Source organism: Neolamprologus multifasciatus, chromosome 15, assembly GCF_963576455.1.
Source record: "Neolamprologus multifasciatus chromosome 15, fNeoMul1.2, whole genome shotgun sequence".
NCBI lineage: Eukaryota > Metazoa > Chordata > Actinopteri > Cichliformes > Cichlidae > Neolamprologus > Neolamprologus multifasciatus.
The window spans coordinates 24,698,547-24,714,183 of record NC_140453.1 but is presented as its reverse complement, the minus strand read 5'-3'; the positions used below and the strand labels follow the sequence as shown (position 1 = coordinate 24,714,183).

Below are 15,637 nucleotides of genomic sequence, written 5' to 3'. Positions count from 1 at the left end.
GGTTCTCCAGTTAAAGGATCAAAGTAAATAAGACTTTACTTCGAAATAATCAGGAAGCACCTGGTGTCTATGTGCTTAAACATCTTTACAATAAAACTGCAAGAGAAAAAATAATCATCTGAAATTAATTAATTTACTCTAAAAGCAGTGTTACATTTACACATACATTGTATAGAATATACATTTAAACAAGCAGTATATTTAAACTAAAATACAGACATATCTTTGTTGTAAAATAATAAAATAAAATAAAATAAAATAAAATAAAATAAAATAAAATAAAATAAAATAAAATAAAATAATCACTGGTTCAACGCCACCGTTCGAAGCCCCAAAGTAGCCCGTGAAAAGCAGTTTCAGAAGCCCCGTACACGCAGGGGGTGGGGTGGAGAAAGCGGAGTTTTGCGACGTTACGTAGCCGCCATTTTGTTTCACCGGGAGTAAAGAAGCCAGCCCGAGAGCCCCGGCGTGAAAAATTTCCCCTCATTCGGACTACCTAAATCACGGCGGAGCTGCATCGTGCACCCAAATTCAGATTCGCATGGTACGTAAGCTCTCGACGCAACGAGAGGGGATGTTAAATTCGGCTATTAACCTGCAGCTTTCTGCACGCTAATGTTCGATGCGTTGCACGACCGGCTGCTGTTAGCATAGCAGCTCGTTTTCATGGCTAGCCGGCATTTTGGAAAAAAACGGGCCTGTTTGCATTTACTAATGGGAAAATAAATGTGCTCTACGTTATGAGTAATGGGCCAAACACACGGAACCACCACAAATTGCACGTGCTTGATCTTTGGACCTTGTTTAATTAATTAATGCTAATCGTGCATTTTGCACTTCAATGCGTACCGCGCTCGGTGAGGCCTGTGATCTGTACGAGCCACAGATGTTAGCTCACAGACGCGTGGTGACTACATGGATGCCGCCTTTTCTGCTCACTGCTTAGCTGCTTGTTTGTGTGCTGTTTGGGCAAGTTTGTTTTTCCGCTGGCGTCTAACACGTGGTGTTAGTTTCGCAGCGTCCGCAGGACTTGCCTGTAAACCAAGTGGACGATGGCGCCAAACTGCACGCTTGATGTTATTGTCCCACTTTAGTCCGGCGTTGCGTTGCTGCTGGTGGTAAATGTTTGCTCACTTCTCTGCGCAGATGTCTGAAGACATGGCCACAGATCACGTTAACGGGAACGGGACGGAGGAGCCGATGGACACTACAGCCGAGGTGACCCACTCGGAACACTTCCAGGCTTTACTGGAGGCAGGTTTACCTCAGAATGTCGCTGAGAAGCTGGATGAACTTTATGTAGCAGGTAAGAGAACGCCCTACCTCCGTTTTCAGCTCACAGTGTGTGCACAGATAAATCCACCCTCCAGCACACAGTGTGAAACTCAGTAGTATCTGAAATTTGTGAATGAAATGTAGTACAGTACCTGGATAGGTGATGCAAACATTACAAACACAGGAGTGGTGTGCTGGTCTAGCCTGCTTGAGATGGCATGGGGTGGCCCATGAACCAAAGTTGAGTTTGACTGAGTTAAAGTATTTGTCATGAACTCTTTGAAATCCTCTGCCACGTTCTCCTTTGTTGTTCAGGTATGTTTATTAGTGTTTAATTACCACTAAAACCTTCCTGCTCCTGAAGGAATGTCAGCACAAGTTAATGAAATTTGTAATTCAGAGCAATTTTAACTTCTTTTTTTTTTTTTAGTGTCTTTACTGGTTATTTTGTTAACCAGTAATAAAAATAAAACGATGACAGTGAATTAAGCAACACCCTAACTGAACAACAGTGAACAGGGAGCTGATTCAAAGTAGTTAAACCAGTCGTTTCAGCTGCTGACAGATGGCTGAGGGAGCATCAGATTGATCATTGTCACACTGAAGTATAGAAATCAGATCAAATGAAAGAACTCCTGTTACTACAAAGGCCTGAGTGAAGGTAGATGGAGGCCAGCTGGCAGGAACAAAAGAGCAGCTGTGTGTCCGCAGCAGGTCGGCAGGACTGTCTGAACCTCCAGCAGATAGTGACAAACACTGAAAGGAGACCTCAGGGCTTCTTCAGCCTCCTTAAACCTGGCAGTATGACAGGAAAACTTTTATGTCCATAATAATGAAACTGCTTCATACCTTCTGCTGTTTTACTTTGCTTCCTTTTGGATCACATTGATGATCCTCAATCCTCTGTTGCACAACTGCATGAGTCCCACTGCCTCTGTGAACCTTCTCACCTGTGCTGAGTATTGATGAAGTTGATCAGGTTTCTAATGTTGGGGGTGTTTCTGGTGGGGTCATGTGCGTTTGCCAGTTATTTTGAGGTGTGTTTTGTGTCCGTCAGGCCTGGTAGCACACGGTGACCTCGATGAAAGAGCTATTGAGGCTTTGAAAGAATTCAACGAAGATGGAGCCCTGCAAGTGTTGGTGCAGTTCAAAGGAGAGCGACCTGTCACACGTGCAGGTGAGTTTTAAATCATGCGAGACATGAAGGGAACGCTCTGCTGTTTATTTTTACCCCCAACGGCAGCTAAATGTCCAGGTTTCTAATTTTCTGCTGTTTATTATTCCCTAGAATAAAAGTGCCTTTCTCTGTGGGGTGATGAAGACTTACAGACAGAGAGAGAAACAAGGGACTAAAGTTTCAGACTCCATCAAAGGACCAGATGAGGCTAAAATCAAAGAACTCCTCGAGAGAACCAGCTACACACTCGATGTTACAACCGGCCAGAGGAAATACGGCGGACCCCCGCCAGAGTCCGTGTACTCGGGTTCTCAGCCCCCTGTCGGCACAGAGGTACTCCTCATCAATTTATAGAAAATAGATGTTGCTCTGGGTGTTACATTTTCACGCCATGTCATTGGAGAATTTGGTTGTTTTGAAATCAAAAAGCTGTAAATAAAAGGCAGGCACAGACAGAGGTTTTAAATGGTTAAACCCACGATCAGAGTGGCGTCAAGATTCACTTCATCAGATCCTGTGAAGGAGGAATTACTGCTCTGCTGAACGGGCATAAACATAGCTAAAGTAAATGATTACTTATACTTAAGATTTTATAAACCACCACCAATCATTTTGACAATATTTGGTCTGAAATTTTATTCACAGAGGTTTTAAAACGGATACATCAACACTGAGTTTGATTTATAAAAAGTGTTGGGAAGAAACAAGAAGCAGAACGAGTTTCTTTTAACGAGGTGAAAATTATGCGAGGCTTCAGTTTCTTACTGCTGAGGAAAAAAGATGTATAAATAAAACTCTGAGGACCTAACGAGATGTACTTTGAGTTTTAGCTTTGCACTGGGGTATATATTTGGTGTATTTAGATATGCTGACTTAACTGTGACAGGTCTCGCAATGTGATTTGGGATTTGGATCCGTAGATGTTGATGTGAATTGTTGGCGTGTCGTTGGCCTCACGTGGACGGGGGGAACAAATGCACTGCTCAGTTTATCCACGGCCTGTCATAAAGTCGCGTAACGGTGCAGAACAAGGAGCATTTCTTTACTAATCTCCACTAAATCCAGCAAAGTTTAAGTTTAAGTTTAAATCCAGCAAAGGCTGTCAGTTCTTCTATAGCATGAACAGTTTCAGCATTCTCTGTAGTTCCTGTAGGTCCGACACTAGCACCGGTTAACTGATCTTAACAGATGAGGCGTTTGTGCAGAAGGCCCCTGACGGTCCAGCTCAGTTATATCTGCCTAGTTTTTCCCTTCAGCTGTTTTTACGTGGGGTTCTCCACACAGTGTGGTCACCTTTACCTCCTCTCATGTAGCTCACACAGGGTTTTTCTTCACTTTTCATGAGTTATGGTGCAGTAATATTTGTTTCGGCATTATCACAAGACTGAGCGTAGCCAGTTTTAAACTTGTTAAAAAGTGTGCAGCACAAGCTAACCCGACACTGTCTCAGTGTTTTCCAATGTCAAAATGCAAGGATGCATAAGACTGCAAATTTCTGTGCATATTTTATATCAATATAACTTTACTGAGATTTTTAACATGCTCGTGTTTAAAAAGGCATAAAATGTGATTTTCCTGTTGAGCAGCGTTTATAGGAAAAAGCTGTACAGACATGAAGTGTTTTCAGACCGCTTCACTGAAGCAACTTTAAGAGTAACTCCTAATTAACATAAACTGCACTGTTGAAATGAAACCATTTTCAGCTGGTTAACTAATAAATATTCAATAAAACCAGCTGCTTGTGGGTGTTTATATTTAGAATATCCTTCTTTCTTTTTTGTCCTCTTGTAGATCTTTGTTGGGAAGATTCCCCGTGATCTGTACGAAGACGAGCTGGTTCCTCTGTTTGAGAAGGCCGGTCCGATCTGGGACCTTCGGCTAATGATGGATCCGCTGAGTAGCCTGAACAGGGGCTATGCCTTCATCACGTTCTGCAGTAAAGAGGGGGCCCAGGAGGCTGTGAAGCTGGTGAGTTTGTCAGGAGCACGTGGCTGAGCAGGTCGCTTTTCTAGAAAGTGATGGCGTTCAGGAGACCTGCCACTTTGTAACGGATGAAGCTGTAGCTCAGGAGGTGAAGGAGGTTATATTCTGATTGGAATGGGTTGGGCTGGTGGTTCGATCCCTGCTCCAGTCTGCATGCCAAATATTCTTGGGCAAGATGCTAACCCCAGGTTGCTCATGAATCTGTGTGAATATTAGATATAAAGCACTTTTGCATGAAAACCATAGAGAAAAGTGGTGCATGAATGCGTGAATGAGGCGTGTTGTTCTGCTCTATGAGAATCGGTCAATTTACCTCAAAAACCTGTGTGCTGTAAAGGTTTTGAATCTAATGAGAGTTCATCGGCTTTATTTTTTGCAGTGCAATAATCATGAGATTCGCCCTGGCAAGCACATCGGGGTGTGCATATCTGTTGCCAACAACCGGCTATTTGTTGGTTCAATTCCCAAGAGTAAAACAAAGGAGCAGATTGTTGAAGAGTTTTCCAAAGTCACAGGTAATGCTTTCTGACAGTTTTGTTTTTCTAAGAATGCCCTGCTGTTCTCGTTATTCTGCTCGGAAACACCCAGACTCTTAATATTGAACCACAGGCAATGTTTTTGTTTTCTTTCTTCACCCAGAGGGCCTGAGTGATGTCATACTCTACCATCAGCCCGATGACAAAAAGAAGAACCGAGGCTTCTGCTTCTTAGAGTATGAAGACCACAAAACGGCCGCTCAGGCCCGTCGCCGGCTAATGAGCGGCAAGGTGAAAGTTTGGGGCAACCTCGTGACCGTGGAGTGGGCAGACCCCATTGAAGACCCCGACCCAGAAGTCATGGCCAAGGTGAGCATTGGGAATCTGAAGTGTTCTTCAATCTTTAAGCCAACCACCCATGAACTTAATGCCACCTCTCACTTTAAGGTCTGAAAGGCTTTTGTCCAATTAGTGATTAAAAGCTCCATTAAATAACCAGTAACTAAAAATAATCTAAAGCTGTGGGATTTAAAGATTACAAGTTGTTTTTTTTCCCCCCCTTCTGAGCTATTTTTAATGCTGAACTCGTTTCTATTGAAACGACGGCAGAGCCAGAGTTAACGCTGTTAATGAAGAAGGAAAATGTTAAGATCAGATCTCAATCTTTGGCTCCTTTTGATGATCGGATGTCAAATTCTTGCATTTGTAGCTGACTCTCCAAAGCAAAGCATGTCTCTGCTGCTGATTCCAGTAGGAGGCCCTGCACTGGCAGCAAAACATCAGTGCTTATGCCCTTTGTGCTGTCTTTGTTTTTTTTTGTTGTTTTTTTTTCAAACACGTGATAACAAGCTAGATGACACACATCAGCATTATAATGAACTGTTGTATTTTTAAATGTGACGGTGGGTTCATAAAAACTGAATCTTGCCCTTTTTTCCTCTTAATTCAGTGATGCAGAAAGTGCCGTTAAACAAGCAGTACCACTGAAATCACAAAACTTTGCCATTTCTCTGTATAATTTTAAGGCAGGTTATATAAATAATAATAAAATATTAACATTTAACTACATTTGTGTTGTTGAACATAAATATGTGTTTGTTCATATTGTGACCCTTTGTCTTCTTTAAATCAATCAAATTTTCCAAAATATGTGATTTTACTGCCTTGATAAATGCGCAGGAGGAGATGAGCTGATTAAATCTGAGCTTTACTTTGTTGCAGGTGAAGGTTTTATTTGTGAGAAATCTCGCTAATGGCGTCACGGAGGAACTCCTGGAGACGTCCTTCAGTGAGTTTGGAAAGCTGGAGCGAGTGAAGAAGCTCAAAGACTACGCCTTCATTCACTTTGAGGAGCGGGACGGTGCGGTGAAGGTATGTGTTACCCTGATGGTTAGCGCTGGATTAGAAACAAGGTGCAGAGACGTTAACAGTCTTTTATTCTGTGTCCAGGCACTGGAGGAAATGAACGGGAAGGAGTTGGAGGGAGAGCCAATCGAGATAGTGTTCGCCAAGCCGCCCGATCAGAAAAGGAAGGAGCGCAAAGCCCAGAGGCAAGCGGCCAAAACACAAATGTAAGAAATGTCTTCTCGAAGCGTTCTGAGCAATCAAACCTTTGTTTTTGTCAGAGCTGTCTTTCTAACCCGTGCCATCTTACTCTCATCAGGTACGATGACTATTACTACTACCCTCCCCCTCCCCACATGCCCCCTCCCAGCAGAAATCGGGGTCGAGGAGGGAACCGAGGCGGCTACGCCTACCCTCCTGACTACTACGGTTACGAGGACTACTACGATTACTACGGCTATGACTATCACAATTACCGCGGTGGCTACGATGACCCCTACTATGGGTACGATGACTTCCAGGCCCCAAGCCGGGGGCGGGGCGGCAGCAGGGGCGCACGGGGCGGATCCTCCCCGGCCAGAGGACGTGGCGGCTCGGGGGCACCCAGAGGGAGGGCAAACTTCTCCCAGCGCGGCGGGCCGGGACCAGGCCGTGGCGGGCGCGGCGCAAGAGGAGGCGTGCAGCTGAGAGGGCGAGGAGGGGTACGTGGTGCACGGGGTGGCCGCGGTGGAAATGTAGGAGGAAAGCGCAAAGCTGATGGGTACAACCAGCCAGATTCCAAGCGTCGCCAGACCAATAATCAGAACTGGGGCTCTCAACCCATTGCTCAGCAACCGCTCCAAGGTGGTGATCATTCTGGTAACTATTCCGGTTACAAATCTGACAACCAGGAATTTTATCAGGATTCTTTTGGGCAGCAGTGGAAGTAAACCCCGTAGTGCTTTGATAACAAAACCCGTGTTTGTTTTTGTCTTTTTATTTAGAGACTTGATCTGATTGGCCCTCAATCCCATACGGTTGCCTGCATTTTTTTTTTCTTTTTGTTTTCCTCAAAATTGGTGACATCTGGCAAGATCTCCTTTTTGTACATATTTTAATAATCCGCTTGGACTCGAGTCGTAGTCACACTCCCACCTGTTTCTGGCGAACTGGTTTTCTCTCTTCCTTTTGGGGTTTTTATTTTTTATTTTTTAAAACGACAAAAAGAGAAAAAAAAATACGATGGGCGTTTAAAAGATTTTCCATAACGGAGTTTGAAAAAATTTTTAGATGCAATTGTGCTCGAGCTGTCTATTTGGCTATAGCTTTGTCTGTTTTTAGAAATTCTGGTTACCATGTTTTAAGTAGCTAACGGCAACAAAGCATATGTCTCCTAAACATGTATTTAAATCCAATGAATACGATTTGTATTGTCAAAAAGTAATGCGTGTCTTGTTATTGAAAAGAAGAAGGAAAAAAAGGACCATCCTAGTCCTATGGTTTTTCTTTTTTTTGGCTTTACATTTTGGCTTGTATTCTTTGCTGTTTGTCTGCTTTAATAAACATACACGCACTCGTGTACAAAACTTCAAATTGTGTTGCAAATTCATGTTTCGGCAAATTCTCTCTTCAAATTACCTTCAAATTTAAGGCTCCTTGTGGAAGAAAATGGACCAAAGGTTTGCCAAATGTTTGGCCACGTGCTACAGTGTCACTTGCATGCCATCAAATTCAATCACCTCTGATAGTCGGCATCTCTCAAGTGCTCTGTATGTGTAGTGACATACTCCATCCTTATGAGTTTCTCTCATGTCCAAAGAACATTGTTTCACAAATTGGTGTCCGAAATTCACTCTCAGCAGCGTCAGGGTTAAGCCCCCGCCCCCTACAAGTCTCTTAGAGTCCTTGTTATCAGCTTTGGTTGGGGTTTTTTTTTGGGAGGGGGGGCATAAAAGCACAATTTGATTTGTTTCAAAGTGAAGCTTTTCCTTGTCCCAGAAGGATCTACTTAGCTGTTGAAGGCCTGGATACTAATCTTGCATGTTTTACTCTGGAGGTCTGATAATTGTGCTCTTGTGCATGACCTGCTTCTAGGCGTTTTGTTTTTATTTTACTCCCCTTTTGCTTTACTGATAATGATGGCTGCTCCTCCCTCCCTCACCTGCCCCCTTACCTTCCCCCCCCCCCCCCCCTCCCTCTGTCTGTCCTGAGCCGCGTCTCACCTACTGCACCTCGGTTTTATGTTTAATAACCGGCCCGACTGACTCTGCTCGCCGTCTTCTCTTTAAGGCATTGCCATGTGCATGTTAACGTCTGAGCTTGTGCGTGTGAGCTCCAGAAACTGTAAATGTGTGTAGATGTGATGCGATTCTGTTTTCAGTTCTCTAATTGCTTCCTTTTGTTACCTGACTAGCAGGAAAAAGGGGGCGAGGCTGGTCCTGATGTGTTGCTATGAGGACTGACGGCGACGCACGCTGCGGGCTTCGGTGGATGAAATGGTAAGGTCAGCTGACTCAATGGTCCAATGGTTGTCCAGCCTTTTATTTTATTTATTTTTGATTTTTTTTTTTTTTTTAATGTAAAGGAGGAAGTTTTTTTTCATTTTGTTTTTGATCATCTTCGAACTGCCATGTTTGAAGATGATCAGAAGAGTAAACCCCACCTCCTCCAACCCTAAGGCAGCCATGTGAGATGTACTGAGGTCACGATGGACATCCCTCTGGAAAAGGCTTTGCACTTTTTTTTTTTTTTTTTTTCTTTTTTAAATTGAGGCTTGGAGTGGTGCAGTGGGACGTGTTGTTTCTGAGTTTTTGGACTGAGACGTGTGAGGTGCCGACGCCTGGGTCTCGCAGGAAAACTGGTTCACGAGCTACCTCGGTTTCACGGAAACGCCTCGGATCATCTACTTAAGGAAAGTGAGACAGGGCTCGAGCCTCTCCGGCCTTGCAGCAGAGCACTTGATTTAATTGAGGTTCTCGCTGAGACCTGGCACCGGCCAGTCCTGTGGGAGCGAGCCTGAACATGCCTTTTTTGCTGTCTTTGTACATGAACTGAGTGACAATGAAGTTAACGGACAGATTGTTTTGTCTTTTATTTGTAAGGCCTGAAAACCACAGCCCTCCTCTTCTTCATGTCTTCCACAGCCTGACCCGACAGCTGTCTTAACTACAGATTTAGGATGTCATGTGACATCCTGCCATGTCTAAGAGGGTCTGGAAGAAAATGGGTTACATGTTTTGCATTGTATGTATGCCTCTGTAGACTATCATGCCATGTATGTATGTGCTTGTGAGAAATTTACCTGTGGTGTTGACTCATGACTTCTCACTGGTGCGAGTGTAAAGGAGAAATTTACCGCTGGCTGATTTTGATTGAGAAGAAAATGACCAACCAAAGAGCCTGAAAGTAGTTTTAACACTTAGTTTTATACTCCTGCGATTTAAAACTGAGTAAAAATATAGTCAGATATGTTAGAGTGAGAGTAAAACATTTTAACATTGGTCTGTTCTTTCAGCGTTAAACGTTGAAGGGAAATGCAGACTTTAATCTGTGGTTTTATTTGAATCAAAATCCCGATATAAGACATTTATCGTCCTGACAACGATATAAATCACAAAAATGTAATATTTCCTGTAAATTCTGTGACTCTCGTCCAACTCGACTTGCATGAAGTTTTTCCAGCTAAGCGTCCTTTACCTGGATTCGAGTGTTTTAACCGATGCATGAAACTATACATTTGTAGACATAAGTTGTAATGGCCGCCATTTTCTTTCAAAGTGAGACTCTGTGGTTTATTTTTTTTTCTTCTCATCCGTAAACTTTCTGCATACTCTTTCACGTGATTCAGTTTATTTTGAAAAGTCTCAACAGGATCTTGAGCTTTATTGGGAAAGGTTTACGTGGAAAACAAGCGGACAGCGGAGCCACGCCATGGTTTTACCGTTGTTGTTGCTAACGACAACACGTAAAAACAGGTGCTTGCCCGTCAGTAGTGTGGTTATATTATATATGAGAAAGAGAGAACTTTAAGAAATTAATATAGCCACTACAGTGACCATCAAAACGATGAAAAAATATTGCTGTAAACAGTTTATTTTAGGACACTACGAAACAAACGATAGCGTAATAGGAAACGATAGACGTTTTTATATCGTCTTCTGACATATATCGTTATATCGAACAGCCGTAAAAGGCCACTGCAGTTTTGTCGTCACGCCAGTCGAACAAGGCTACTTACAGGGTCGGCCATGGTTTAAAAACATTTTAAAATGTGTTCTGCAGGAATACTTGCAACTCGTTTTCCACTTGATGTTTCTGTTAAAATACTATATTTGGAAAATTTAGTAAAAGGGGTGATGCCTTTTCCCCCCTTTTCATCTTTTGTAGAAACACCCATAAGTCAGTGTTTTTAAAAACACTCGTCTCTAAACACGTAAACATCTGTCGTCCTTTAAAGCTGAAATTTTAATTATGTTGCACCTGCTCTCATGGGAGAAATGATCTCTGAGCATAAAAGTTGAAGTGTATGCCTCTATGACATCGATAAACTCTGTTTTTGTGGTGTTGCACCAGTTTGACCATTTTGAATAATTTCAGAACTTTTAATAATGACAATATAATGAATGAATAATTAAATTATTTTGTTTAGAAACTTGTTTGGAGGTAAATGTTTTGGTGGTGGTCCCCACCATGACGCTTTCATCTTTGTTCTACCTCGCACAGAGAGCTCAATCACTCTGATCGATTAGTAGAAAGAAAAAGATGATCTGTTACACGTCCCTTTCGAGTAGAGGAATTCTGGGAGATCGGCGGCTCCAGAGTTAATGCATTGTAGCCTTTGGAAGGACGATGTGAGGTTGGATTTCTCCTTTAAGCTCCTTTCAGTGCATTTTTGTGTCTCTGCCTTGTGTTGTGACCTTTGACATGAGCCCAGAGTCTTGGTCTCATGTTGAGCTTTGTCCCATCTCTGAGGGCCGTGCTGCTGCTGCTGCCGCCGCCGCCACCTCCTCTGTGGGGAAAAATAGAGCCACATTAGTGTTTGTTTCCATGTTAGACCAGACTTTATTTTATGGGTCAACAATGTGTTTTTGTTTGTTTTTGCTAACAAGTGTGTTTGCAGTTTGCAGATGAATTGTTTTATACTGTACAGCGAGGTGACGTAAACCTATTTTTCTAATAAAGCCATGGACTTTGAACTCGGCTCTGTCTTCTATTTTGAATTTTGCCAGTGCATAATCACATTTCAGAGGGCCTAGAAATATATTAGTGATGTTTAACATTTATTAAACGCCTTAGCTCAACCCAAGCTCAAAAGAAAAGTCTAGAGCAGGGGTCAGCAACCTTTCTGATGAGTGCCATCTAAAATTTCCTCAGAAGTCAGTGTGCCATATGATTGCATTAGCAATAAATTTAATAACGCTCTATTAACAGTTACACACTATATAGAAGAACTTTATACAATTATATTTGTGCGCAGATGTTGGCAGCTATCAGCGAATAGTTATCAGCTATTTTGAAACAAAAAGACTTTTTATCCATAACAGCAAATGAACTGTACAACAAAAAATGCAAATGCTATTTATGGTCTCCTCACAACAATAAGAAAAATAAACTGAGGCAATATGGCATGTTTGTTAATACAGAGATACACATGTTAATGTGATCTCTGGTCTCCCACTCAGAGACACAGGTCTACGAGTGTCCAGCATTCAGACAGCTACCTGAGGACACTCATGTGAGAGAAAATCTGCTCACACAGATATGTAGAGCCAAATACTGTCAATAAGGCCTCTGCAATGTTCTGAAGACAGTTAAACTTATTTTTAGCCAATTACAACCTGAATCTGATAGTTAGGGTTGTTAGCTAAGATGCCGTCATTAAGAAGCGGCACAACTAATGTTTCTATGCGAGCTAATTTGCGATGTGCACCGCTGGCCCGACCATTTTTTTTTTTTTTTAATGCAACTTCTCAGATTATTTCACTGCGTGTCGTGCCCAGAGCTGGACTGGGACAAAAAAATCGGCCTGAGCATTTTGACGAGACCAACCCACCAGGTATTAAAGTCAAAGCCACCGTTGTGACAGTGATGTACAGCCTTGTTGGTATATGTATGATTTCTATACATTTTACGTCAGATAAAAACTTTGGTTGTAAGATTCAGATAATTATTTAATAAAAGCTAGATATTTTAAATGAGAATAAGAAAGAAATGTACTTTTTTCTGCCCCCCTTTCCCTGTTAATGCCCTACCTGGCCCCCCCCCCAAAACTTTGCTAGACCTGCCCCTGCCCCTGCACAGTTACCAGCTGTCAGCTACGTAAAAAAGGATCCTGGTGTTATTTGTCTCTCAGAAACAGTTCATAACTTCCCTTCAACTCATCCATGTCACGTAAAAGGTAAACCTGTTCAGCTCTGATGATTCAGTAAGGACATCTCCTGGTTTCATCATCAAAAAAAAATAAATCATTGGCCGATAAAAACGAAAAATCACCATCTGCGCCTTTGTCCAGTCCACCTATGGTCGTGCCATCAGTTAACCCTTCGCGTGCCAGCTGTGGCAGGCGTGCCCAGGGTTGCCGACCCCTGGTCTAGAGTGTGATTGGCTGCTCCTGGTGAGGATGATTTGCATGTCCATCTGCAAAATGAAAGTGACCAAACCTCAGCATTTATGTCTAATGTCATGTATATGCCTCTGTAGATCAGGGGCGGATCTAGAGAAATTTTCTGAGGGTGGCAAAGAATACAAATGGGGTGGCAAAATCGAAGCCTTTTTTTTTTTTCCAAACACATATGCAGGTGGATACATATGGTTAGAATAATTCAAATGCAGTAAGTATACACGTTTTTCATATATATAAATATAGTCTAGAACTTAATTATTGTCTGTAGCCCACATAATTACACACTTTAGTTACATAAAACATATAGCCTGTATAGCCTCTATAATAAATAAATATGTAGCCCAACAAGTATAAAATCCAGAAAGCTACACAACATTGGGCGGTTCATTTACAAACACAAGTCACACAGTTTTTTGTTAGAAAACAATCACATTGTTACAGTTTAAATTACACAAAATGTCAGAAATCTGCACTGTCATGAACAAGAATTTAAACCTAATTTTTCATGATTTGTTGGATTAACCCACTGAGGTCTGAAATACAACCGGCCATTTTTGATTCCTTTTGAGTTTACGCTTGTAGTTCACCCTCAAATTGTTTCATTTTATTTTTTTCCCCTTGCCTTGTTTGGTGTCATTCTTTTCAGCTCAACTGAATTTAGTTGTTTTTTTCACTGACATACTGCATTAGTATTACTGATCTGAAATCACACAAAGAACTTAATCCTAGTAGTATTTTTTTACTGTAAAAAAAACCAGTAAATTTTTATAACTTGAAATGCAAATATAAATTGTACATTTTGTAAACATATACAACTATTTATCTAAAAATGCAGCCAATACACCTGCCAGTTTTTTTTTTTTCATTTTCGACAACCATTTAAAATATTACTAAAACTAAAATGAGAGAACAATCAGGTGTTGCAATAAGATGCCCCACAAATGATGTGTGCCAGTAAAAAAAAAAGTTTGTCCACCAAAAGACAGAGGAGAACAGCACAGGGAGAAACCTGCAGGCCTGACAACAGGAGGTGTACCACTCTGCTGGTTTTCTACTTAGTGACAGTGTTTACATTGCAAATGTGCCTTTGTGACATTCATTAGTGCCCTCACTGACACACAAAACAAAACGACTACACAACAGAACAACTACACAAGACAAGACAACACACTAAGTAAACACGCCACACTAAACGTCACAAATCTCCCACATCTAAAAACTCTCTCTCTCACTCGCTCGATCTGTCTCGCTGCTGTTACCGTCACCCCTAAAACTTTTCCCTCTTCCTAAACAATCAAATCCCACGTGTTGACTGTTTTTTAATTGGTCGACATGGTACATTTTTCCACTGATAGGAAAGCGGTGGCTTTTTTTTTCTTTCTTTACTGTTTTAGCGCTGTCCTTAGAAAACGCTTAAAACACACACACACACACAAACGTGATGACAGTATTTAGAACAAAGCATGGCTTAAATATATGATCATGGATTTACTGGCCTGTAATTAAAATTTAAAAACTTTGAAGTCCGAATTTTCAATGTGGGCTGAAATAGAAACTCAGCGAGCAGCTTGTTGCTATGTCAGCTTACATCAGTCATGTGATTTGGAGGTGCAGCGTGTCCGTGGACCACAGAGGGTTAATAACACTCACCTTCCTTCCATTTCAGTGTAACATCCACCCACCTGTGTAAAAAGCGAAATTCCCAAAATGTGCTCTGGCACAATCATAAGCATCGCTTGCTACTGAAAACAAGAAAAAAGCCGGTCCTGCTATGGGCTGAACCATTTGTTAATGGTGGAGGGGGGTAACACTATGCAATATTTTCAGTTTTAGCATTTATATTCACTGTTGACTGTAACTACGCTCAAACTGTTAATGCTATCTTATTTTAATAAACAACACTGTCATATGCAAAACTGGGGTGGCACTTGGGGTGGCAAGGGATCATTTTAGGGTGGCACTTGCCACCCCATGCCACCCTTCTAGATCCGCCCCTGCTGTAGATACCCAAACAGTTTTGAATATCCAATTTAAATCACATCAGAAATGAGAATGTCCTGTCCCCCTGAACATTAAATTATCGCACAATAAACTTATTATGAAAAGCCTGATCTCAGATTATTTACTAGTTAAAGAACAGAAACTCGCTTTCTAATGATCAACCCCCAGCATTTCTAATTCTCACTGTAAACTTATCAAAACAAACCGCCTTACCGGAAGTGGCGTTGCTTGGGTCAAGGGTTGCCATGTCTCCTGAAAAAGTCACGGTTTCATACAGTTACAGTAAAATGCTTTACTCAAGAAAGATAATCAAATCATTTTTTTATTCAGCTAATATACAGATTAAAGCACGTGACCCAAAGTAATTCACAGCTCGATGTTTAACTGATTTATAAGCAATACTGGGAGTCCAGTGTTTCAATAGAAAATAAATATACAATAATTTTGTTTCTTGGCATATAACTGATTTAATCAGTATATTCTATTATTATTATTATTATCTAATTTTGACATTTAAACTCCGTGCAGCTCAAAAAAATACGATAAGTAATGCTAATATCAAAAATAAAATTCCGACTGTCCTAAAATCAAAGTAACTAGATGAATCTGATATTTATTTATTGTTTACACTTTGAAGGACACTTCTTTGTACACATGTAAATAAAATAAATAGTAATCCCTGTTTACTGACGTATCAAGTGGAAAAATCCCACCCTCAGCTTCAGCTGACTGTGCTTGAAACGTGTTTATCTGCTGGTCATGCGCCCATCAGAGAGCCTT

The 15,637-nt window shown here is 41.5% G+C and overlaps 2 protein-coding genes and 1 long non-coding RNA gene across 7 annotated transcripts in view; 2 read left to right on the top strand and 1 right to left on the bottom strand.

Moving 5' to 3' along the window:
• Window positions 1–15,637, bottom strand: part of LOC146502159 (uncharacterized) — a 125,966-nt gene that overhangs the window by 105,796 nt on the left and 4,533 nt on the right. The window lies entirely within an intron of this gene.
• On the top strand, window positions 385–2,704 carry LOC146502161 (heterogeneous nuclear ribonucleoprotein Q-like). Its single transcript, XM_085133638.1, has 4 exons — window positions 385–544; window positions 1,147–1,306; window positions 2,333–2,452; window positions 2,564–2,704. Exons 1-4 carry the CDS (start codon window positions 542–544, stop codon window positions 2,566–2,568), a joined length of 288 nt encoding a protein of 95 aa, XP_084989764.1. The 5' UTR covers window positions 385–541; the 3' UTR covers window positions 2,569–2,704.
• On the top strand, window positions 2,591–11,429 carry syncrip (synaptotagmin binding, cytoplasmic RNA interacting protein). Of its 5 annotated transcripts, none has more exons than XM_085133626.1 (8): window positions 2,591–2,785; window positions 4,244–4,420; window positions 4,815–4,950; window positions 5,075–5,280; window positions 6,133–6,282; window positions 6,361–6,482; window positions 6,575–6,956; window positions 8,651–11,429. In XM_085133626.1, the coding sequence occupies exons 1-8, from the start codon at window positions 2,591–2,593 to the stop codon at window positions 8,687–8,689; spliced, it is 1,407 nt and encodes a 468-aa protein (XP_084989752.1). In that variant the 3' UTR covers window positions 8,690–11,429. The 5 variants fall into 5 exon arrangements, with proteins under 5 accessions (XP_084989752.1, XP_084989751.1, XP_084989750.1 ...); XM_085133625.1 differs by having other exon boundaries at window positions 8,648–11,429; XM_085133624.1 differs by having other exon boundaries at window positions 6,575–7,113.

What these genes read in the sequence shown, in the direction of transcription:
- syncrip (XM_085133622.1), top strand. Translation starts at nt 2,591, where the DNA reads ATGAAGACTTACAGACAGAGAGAGAAACAAGGGACTAAAGTTTCAGAC. An exon ending in AGAGTTTTCCAAAGTCACAG is followed by an intron (nt 4,951 to 5,074) that starts GTAATGCTTTCT and finishes TTCTTCACCCAG; the next exon opens with AGGGCCTGAGTGATGTCATA. An exon ending in AGCGGGACGGTGCGGTGAAG is followed by an intron (nt 6,283 to 6,360) that starts GTATGTGTTACC and finishes TTCTGTGTCCAG; the next exon opens with GCACTGGAGGAAATGAACGG.
- LOC146502161 (XM_085133638.1), top strand. An exon ending in GGATGAACTTTATGTAGCAG is followed by an intron (nt 1,307 to 2,332) that starts GTAAGAGAACGC and finishes TGTGTCCGTCAG; the next exon opens with GCCTGGTAGCACACGGTGAC.